This window comes from Rhinopithecus bieti, unplaced genomic scaffold (genome assembly GCF_001698545.2).
Source record: "Rhinopithecus bieti isolate Rb0 unplaced genomic scaffold, ASM169854v2 scaffold_57691, whole genome shotgun sequence".
NCBI classification, from domain to species: Eukaryota; Metazoa; Chordata; class Mammalia; order Primates; family Cercopithecidae; genus Rhinopithecus; species Rhinopithecus bieti.
Window position 1 is genome coordinate 3,049,995 of NW_016824383.1, and position 9,284 is coordinate 3,059,278.

Here is a 9,284-nt window from a genome sequence, read left to right on the forward strand (position 1 = left end):
TTTTTGAGATGGAGCCTCTCTCTGTCGCCCAGGCTGGAGTGCAGTGACACGATCTCAGCTCACTGCAGCCTCCACCTCCCAGGTTCAAGCAATTCTTGTGCCTCAGCCTCCCTAGTAGCTGGGATTACAGGCACGCGCCACCACACTGGCTAATTTTTGTATTTTTAGTAGAGACGGCGTTTCACCACATTGGCCAGGCTGGTCTCGAACTGCTGACCTCAAATGATCCACCCACCTTGGCCTCCCAAAGTTCTGGGATTACAGGTGTGAGCCACAGAGCCTGGCTAGAAGGATCGTTTCTGATTAGAGAAATTATTAATATGAAACGATAGGTGAAAATAGCAAAGTACTCCTGAGGTATGCAAAGATAGAAAGGTAAAAGCCCAGACTCTAGTTGGGGAGATAAGGATCACTTGGACCATGTGAGTGGTTCAAAACCCAAGTATTATCATAACCCAGGGTTGGCACCTCCGTGGGCACAGTCATCAGGGAGGGCTTGAAGGACCAGGCTGTAGAGCACGGGCTTGCCCTTGAAGGAAGCAGGGCCTTTTCGTAGGTCGGGAACTCATTGCTAGACCTGAAATGACTTTTTAGGGCAGGCCTCGATTTTCCCTTGGAAAAATAATTTCTCTCTACCATAACTTCACTTTTATAGGATAATGAGGAAGAGAGAAACTTAATGGGTCCCAGAGCACTTCATATAAATGGGAGGTATTTCGGGCTGGTGGTTCCTAAAGCGTCTACCGCAAAACACCAGTCCTACAAGATAGTCCTTGAGGAAAAGGCCTTCTAGTTTGGGAAATGCTAAAACTGTATCTCCCTCTTGGTGATTCACCCTGGAAAGTCCTGCAGTCAGGAAACTTGCAACTTGCCTAATGCTGTTTTTTTTTTTTTTTTTTTTTTTTTTGAGACAGAGTCTTGCTCTGTCGCCCAGGCTGGAGTGCAGTGGTGCCATCTTGGCTCACTGCAATCTCCACCTCCTGGGTTCAAGCGATTCTCCTGCCTCAGCCTCCCAAGTAGCTGGGACTAAGGGCGTGAGCCACCATTCCGGCCTTGCCGAATATTGTTTAACTGAGCAGTCTCCAAACCTGTGACCATAGCTCTTCCCTTCCCCCGCTCCATAAAGGTTGCATTACATCCCACAGAGCACACTTTGGGAGAGTCTGTTATGGGCCTGCATGACACATTTTGCTTGCCAACTGTTATCTGTCTGAGTGCCAAATTTCAAAACAGCTTAAATGTTAAATGTCTCAACTGCTTCCCTTTCACTTGGGGATAAATGCCCAACCCCTTGGTATGGAGCCGTTGCCTGCATCTTGGGCCTAATCTGTTCCACCTCCACATACCCTTTGTAGCCACTGTACCAAATTACATGTAATTCCCTGACCTTGCCCTCGCTCTGTTTTTTAATCCACAGTATCTTGCACAGGCTGTCCTCTCTGCTTGGGACATCCCCTCTCCGACCACCCTACAGGTGGCAGCTTCCTCCTGCTTGTTCATTTAGACTGGGTCCTCCCGTGAGGCCTTGACCAACCACAGCCTCCTGGCATGGGACACACTCCCACCCCTCCTGGCATGGGACCTTCCTCTTACAGCTCCTGCAGCGCTTTGCAAATGTTTCGATTACAGACTCCAGCCTCAGGTTTTGCAATGTTTTGTTCACATGTCAGCCTTCCCATCTAGACCGTAGATTCTTGAGTGCAGGGACCACATATTTTTTTCTTCACATCCACAGAGCTCAGGACGATGCCTGGCATGTAGGAAAGGTACTAATATTTAAAGAATACTTTCTCTGTGTCTGATCTTTCTTTCTTTCTTTTTCTTTTTTTGAGATGAAGTTTCACTCTTGTTGCCCAGGCTGGAGTACAATGGCATGATCTCAGCTCACCGCAACCTCCGCCTCCCGGGTTCAAGCGATTCTCCTGCCTCAGCCTGCCAAGTAGCTGGGATTACAGGCACGCGCCACCACGCCCGGTTAATTTTTTGTATCTTTAGTAGAGATGGGGTTTCACCATGTTGGCCAGGCTGGTCTTGAACTCCTGACCTCATGATCCGCCCGCCTCGGCCTCCCAAAGTGCTGAGATTACAGGCGTGAGATACCGGCATGTGCCTCCTCTTTCATACGTGACCTCATGTAGTCTTCCTCATTTCTGTGAAGGAGGTGGTTTTATCTCCATTTTACAGATGCAAACATCGAGGCTTAGGGAACTCAAGTATCATGCCCAAGGTCACGTAATAATGAGTAGAGCAAAGATTTGGATCCAAGTCTGTTTTCTCCCAAATCTCATGTTTTTCTTTTTTTTCCTACTGTATGGTGCTTGGGTTCAATAAATGTTTGTTAAATGAGGAATGTGGTTGAATATGTTAACAGCCATGGAAACAAATTCTGTGGGTAAGAATTTCCTAAATTGCATGAGATTTTAGGCCACCGTCTGGAGGTACCATCTGTTTAATTTTTGGTTAACCTTAGGGCCACAGTTATGCAGAAGATATTTATAAATTAATCAGAAAATGTCATGTTGACCTAGTCTTAGGGATATTTCAGTGGAACTATCCCGGAATCTTTGGTTCTTGCTACGAAAGTTCTTCTTTTAGAATAAGGTGAAAATATTGCCATCTCTTTACAGCACTGTACACTTTATAGATAGTCTGGCGAATAACACATTTTAAGATCTATAGATATTTTTCCGAGTAACTGAATTTTAACTCATCTTCACAGAGAAACACGTTCCAGGCTGTTCTAGCCTCCTCTGATTCCAGCTCCTATGCCATTTTCCTTTATCCTGAAGATGGTCTGCAGTTCCACACGACATTCTCAAAGAAGGAAAACCACCAAGTTCCTGCCGTGGTTGCCTTCAGTCAAGGTTCAGTGGGATTCTTATGGAAGAGCAACGGAGCTTTTAACATATTTGCTAATGACAGAGAATCAATTGAAAATTTGGCCAAGTATGCTTTCTTTGTTCTTCAATAGATTCTCCTCTTAATAATATTTTTTAATGTGGATAATGTAATGTATATTAGAGATCATTACCTAAAAATGTTCCTATGGATTTAAGTTTTGCATATAAGTTTTGCATATAGGTTTTATATTATGAAATACTCTTTTCTGATGAACTTAAGGAAATATATTTTAGAATGAACAGATATCCTATTTTAGATATCATCCTCATTTAAAATAGTTTTTTTTTTTTTTTTTTTTTAAGACAGAGCCTTACTCTGTTGCCCAGGCTGGAGTGCAATGGCACGATCTTGACTCACTGCAACCTCCGCCTCCCAGGTTCAAGTGATTCTCTCGCCTCAGCTTCCCAAGTAGCTGGGATTACAGGTGCATGCCACCATGCCCAGCTAATTTTGTATTTTAGTAGAGACGGGGTTTCACCATGTTGGCCAGGCTGGTCTCGAACTCCTGCCCTCAGGTGATCTGCCTGCCTCGGCCTCCCAAAGTGCTGGGATTACAGGCATGAGGCACCATGCCCAGCCTTAAAAGAGTTTTTACCATTTTGTCTGTAAACACAGTGAGAAATAAGGGTTATTCAAACCTATCTCCTTTGACCTCAAGGCTGAGAAAACCTTTCCCTTCACATTGACTACGGGGAAAATTCTTACACTGAAATAGTGCTCTCAGGTTATGTTGTAGAATTTGACAAAAGGGGGAAAAGCCCAAATTGGTTTTTGAAAATTAAAACCTTTCCTCTCCCTTTATTCTTTAAAAACCAAGAGTGAATCCCCTAAAACCATCTTTTAACTTTATATCATCAAATCTAGCTTGAATTCCTCTGCCCTTCACTTAGTGGTGTGCTGGTAAATGCTTAACAACTGGTTTTATGAGGGCATGGGGAGCCCTGATTTATAGCATTTGCCTATTTCTGTGATGTAAATACTCCTACTATGGTCAATTTCAAGTTATTAACATCATGTCACTCAATGAAGAGTTCAGAAAACATGCACCATTATATATATTCTTACCATAAAGATACAATAGGCTTAATATATATAATTTCAAACGCATGGATAGCAGTATGAGAATTAGAATATGATGAGTTTTGAATATTTTTTCCTTTTAAAAAATATAAATTGTTTAATTGGAAGTTCATGTAATTTAATTGTTTAGAATGGCTGTGTTTAATAACTGGCTTGCAAGATTCCTAAAATTTTAACAGCCAGCTCTCACAAGCTAGTACAAATAAGCTCCCACACACCACTGTCTTTATTTGAATCCAAAGCAGATAAATTGATTAGACATCCTAGTTATGCAAGACTTTGGTGATTTCTCATCCCCACCCCACCTCATTGTTTTGCTCAGTATTTTCCACTGAGTAATGTATGTCCCCTCTGTCCATTGTATAATATAATCATTTAATGTGATTTCTGATAGGAGCACTTCCAATCACAGACACAGAAGAATGGTAAAAATGGTGGAGGAAGAAGTAGAGATTAGGGATATTCTGCTATATTTTATAATTATAAAATGCTTTTGGATTTTGTATCTCATTTGCTTTTCACCACTTCCTTTAAGCACCAAAGGTAAACTGAGACTAGTTCAAGATCCCACAGCCAATGGAGATGGGATTTCTTTTTTGTTGTTTTTGTTCTTTTTGTTTTGAGATGGAGTCTCACTCTGTCGCCCAGGCTGGAGTGCAGTGGCGATCTCAGCTCACTGCAAGCTCTGCCTCCTGGGTTCATGCCATTCTCCTGCCTCAGCCTCCTGAGTAGCTGGGACTACAAGTGCCCGCCACCACACCCGGCTAATTTTTTGTATTTTTAGTAGAGACGGGGTTTCACCGTGTTAGCCAGGATGGTCTTGATCTCCTGACCTCGTGATCCACCTGCCTCGGCCTCCCAAAGTGCTGGGATTTCAGGCTTGAGCCACGGCGCCCAGCCCTGGAGTTGGGATTTCTAAAAAACCATGTCTGCAATGTTTTCATTCACACTTCTGACACCAAATGGGTGGGTTTTTTTCCCCCCACACCAACCAATTCTCCGCACACCAGCTGGGTGTCCTACACTTCAGTTCAATTCTAGCACTGGCGATAGTGCAGACCCCACAGGTTAAGGGCTCAGTCCCACAGGACTGCCCCCACTTCAGATGCCAGTCCCAAGTCCTGTGTTTCCACCTGTACTTCTGACCAACCAGCTATAAATGGAGGGTTTTCATGACATGCTCCTCAGATTTGATAATTTGCTAGAATGGCTCATGTAACACAGAAAAATGCTTTGCCATTACCAGTTCATTCTAAAGGATACAATTCGAGAACGACCAAATGGAAGACAGGCATAGGACAAGGTATGGGGAAGGGGGCAGGGTTTCCATGCCCTCTCTGAGTACACCACCCTTCCAGCACCTTGATGTATTCAACCCAGAAGCTCTCTGAACCCCATCATTTTAGGGTTTTTATGGTGGTTTGCATAGGCATGGTTGATTAAATCACTGATCATTGGTGATTGACTCAATCTCCAGCCCATCTCCCCTCCCTGGAGGCAGTGGGGAGAGCTGGACATTCCAACCCTTTAGTCATGCCTTGGTCTTTCTGGCCACCAGCCCTCATCCTGAAACTGTCTAGGAGCTCCCAACCATCAGTCGACTCATTAGCCTACAAAATACGCTCTTATCGCTCCAGAAATTCCAAAGGCTGTAGGAGCTCTTGTTTCAGAATGTGAGGACAGAGACCAAATAAGTATTTTCAATTGTATCATACCATGCCATGGAAAGAGATAGTGGAGAGCATGAATGACTTCAGTCGTAAAGCCACTGTCAGTCCTATGAGCCACTTTAGCTCATAACGTAGAGCATGTAACCAGCAATTAGGATGAATAAGTTGAATTTTAAGTCCTGACAATGTCCCTGGAGCACACCTCTGGAATGACTGGGACTCAGCTTGTGCTAGTATTGTGCCCATTTGGACACAGTCTCACCAAACAGCCCTAGACTGTCTCAGCCACATGATGCCCAGACATTACGGCCAGTGCCCTTCCACTCTCCAGTCCTAGCTGCAGGTGATGGCTTGCAGACCAACACAGATCCCCAGGGCTCCCTCTGCTTGGGTAGTGGTGGCTGTTTGTGGGTTGCTGGCCTGCTTCTAAGAAGCCTGTCCTTCCTCCTAGGAGTAGCAACTCTGGGCAGCAGGGTGTCTGGGTGTTTGAGATCGGGAGTCCAGCCACCACCAATGGTGTGGTGCCTGCGGACGTGATCCTTGGAACTGAAGATGGGGCAGAGTATGATGATGAGGATGAAGATTATGACCTGGTGACGACACGTCTGGGCCTGGAGGATGTGGGCACCACACCCTTCTCCTACAAGGCTCTGAGAAGGGGAGGTGCTGACACATACAGTGTGCCCAGCGTCCTCTCACCGCGCCGGGCAGCTACTGAAAGGCCCCTTGGACCTCCCACAGAGAGAACCAGGTCTTTCCAGTTGGCAGTGGAGACTTTTCACCAGCAGCACCCTCAGGTCATAGATGTGGATGAAGTTGAGGAAACAGGAGTTGGTAAGACCATTTAAGTTGCAGTTGGTAAGGTCTTGCATGTGTGGACTTCCAGACAGGCATACTGCTGGGGAGATGTCAGTTGTGAGCATTACGTGGTGGATTGTAAGGATAAGAGCTTGGGAAAGTACAGGTTGAACTCTCACAGCTGTGGAGCCTTGGTATTATATGCCCAGTGGCTTCAGAGATGCTCAGTGATCTTTTGGGATTAGGACCATGGTTTTGGAGACTGTTGAGTGTGTCTTCTTTCAAGTTTCCTAGTATTCCATTCCGTCTGTTTTAAAGAGAAAACGTCCGTTAGAATTATTTTGAAAGTCAGATTTTCTTGTGATTTCTCAGATCAGAAATGTATTCATCCACCTGAAAAAACATTTTAGAAGTTCTTTTGGCTGTTTATGAAGCTTATCTTTGACATTTATTTCCTCTTGGTTTTGGAATTAGAATTGTTGATTATTTTCTTCCCAGGTCCCATCAGTTTCAGAGTTGGTTTGTGAAGATTAAAAAAAAAAAGCAGATAATCTTTAAAAAAAAAAACAGGGCTGGGGCGGTGGCTCACGCCTGTAATCCTAGCACTTTGGGAGGCCGAGATAGGTAGATCACAAGGTCAAGAGATTGAGACCATCCTGGCCAACATGGTGAAACCCCATCTGTACTAAAAATACAAAAATTAGCTGGGCGTGGTGGCGCACACCTGTAGTCTCAGCTACTTGGGAGGCTGAGGCAGAGGTTGCAGTGAGTCGAGATTGTGCCACTGCACTCTAGCCTGGCAACAGAGTAAGACTCTATCTCAAAAAAAAAAAAAAGTTTTACAGTACATTTTCTGGTCAACTATGTTATATCAGATTTTTGCTACATTTTGAGGGAAAATAGAACTCCTGGATGCTTTCATTTGTCTTATAAAAGATGTTCCAGCCGGGCACGGTGGCTCATGCCTGTAATCCCAGCACTTTGGGAGGCCAAGGCGGGTGTATCACCTGAGGTCAGGAGTTGGAGACCAGCCTGGACAACATGGTGAAACCCTGCCTCTACTAAAAATACAAAACATTAGCCGGGCATGGTGGCACACGCCTTTAATCCCAGCCAATCTGGAGGCTGAGGCCAGAGAATCGCTTGAACCTGGGAGGGGGAGGTTGCAGGGAGCCAAGATGGTGCCATTGCACTCCAGCCTGGTTGACAAGAGCGAGACTCTGTCTCAAGAAAAAAAAAAAAAAAAAAAATTCCAACTAAACTGTCCTCATCATTTTTTTTCGTATTAGTTTGACACAGAATCCACTAAGACTCATATAAATGGGATAGTCCAAGCCTTTAGATAAGCTTATTGCAACTCTCTACTGCTTTTCTACTAAGGAATGATCACAAAACCCTTAGAAAAGCCTGGTCCATTCCACACTGTTCCCTCATTTTCATTTGCCCTTACTTGTTCTGATTCATCTCACAGCAGTAGCCATACAATCTGGTTCTCACGAGTATCCCAAACCGTGGACGAGATGGGGTGCTTACTGGCTGGCGTGCTCACTTACTTCTGAGGCCAGAAATGGAGAAGCTGCCATTTGGTGGCAGGACAAGGACAGGGGCTCATGTCTTAGGGTTATTCTACTGCACCCGGGGTTCCTGGGGTGATGCTCACATTGCTCAGCACATGCCACTCTGCCATGGGTTTTGGAGTCATCTCCCCCAGATGTGTTGGGTGTGTTTCCTTGCAGATGTTGGGTTTTGAGTACCACCCTTTCTAGGTATCTCTGAAATTCTCATTTGTGAAGTCATCACATTTGAATGAGACCATATCTAGCCCAACAACTTGGGGCAGTGTATTACTTAAGACTGAAGAAAGCCTAGAGTTGAACACAGATTGTGTCTAAAACAGATGTTTTCCTGTCCCTCTACCCCAGTTATTTCCCTATGTTTATGAGAAAGGTCAGTCTTCTGTGGCCGGCAGTGCATTCCTGGTGTTATTTGAATAGTTCACATACACGCAGGCCATAATGACCCCTGAGAGCTCTGCCCACAGCTGGAGTTTAAGTAATCAGTAGCATCACGTGTTCAGTTCGGGGCTCAAGTGTGCTCGGCTCCAAACGCTGTCTTTATAAAGCCAGAAATTCCCTTCGGAGTATGTAGGACTCACTCATAGAGTCTACCTGGGTTTAAACTTTGCTTTGCTCTTCACTCGTAACAGTCAATTATGAATGGGATCATTATCCTCTCTAAAAGTTTACCCCTCTTGTGCTTTTGAATTTCATTCCAAATTAATTTGCTCTGGATTATTAAATATAATGAGCTAGTTCATGATTCTAATAAAATGAATGTGGAATGTGGAAATTTAAAATAGGGAGACATTCTTTTTGTTTCTTAGGTCAAAGGCTTTTTAGCCCAGGTGTGACTAGGGCATTATTTTTGTTCAGCTTTTGAGCATAAGTGCTTCCAAATTACTCCTCAGGGAAAAGTGTAAGTTGGGGTGGGGTGGGGGGTGATTGAAAATTAAAAAGCATATAAGCCAGGCATAATGGTACCCACCTGCAGTCCCTGCCACTTGGGAGGTTGAGGAAGGAGGATAAAATATAGGTACATATTTTAAGGTTGTTAAAATGGCAAATTTTATGTTACATATATTTTACCACAATAAAAAATGTTAAAAAATTATATCATATAATTATATGTAGTACATATTGTATTATACATACTATTATATAATATATAAATATATTTTATCTGTTATAATGTAATATAATGTAATATAGTGTATATAATGTAATATAATGTAAATATGTATTATATAATTTATATATTATAAATATATAATATACA

The 9,284-nt window shown here is 43.7% G+C and overlaps 1 protein-coding gene across 1 annotated transcript in view; it reads left to right on the plus strand.

Annotated features, from left to right (window-relative positions):
• Positions 1-9,284, plus strand: part of NID1 (nidogen 1) — a 99,389-nt gene that overhangs the window by 23,640 nt on the left and 66,465 nt on the right. Inside the window, exons 3-4 of the mRNA XM_017862280.1 lie at positions 2,720-2,946; positions 6,103-6,485. Coding sequence (XP_017717769.1) covers positions 2,720-2,946; positions 6,103-6,485 — 610 coding nt within the window. The remainder of the gene's footprint in view (positions 1-2,719; positions 2,947-6,102; positions 6,486-9,284) is intronic.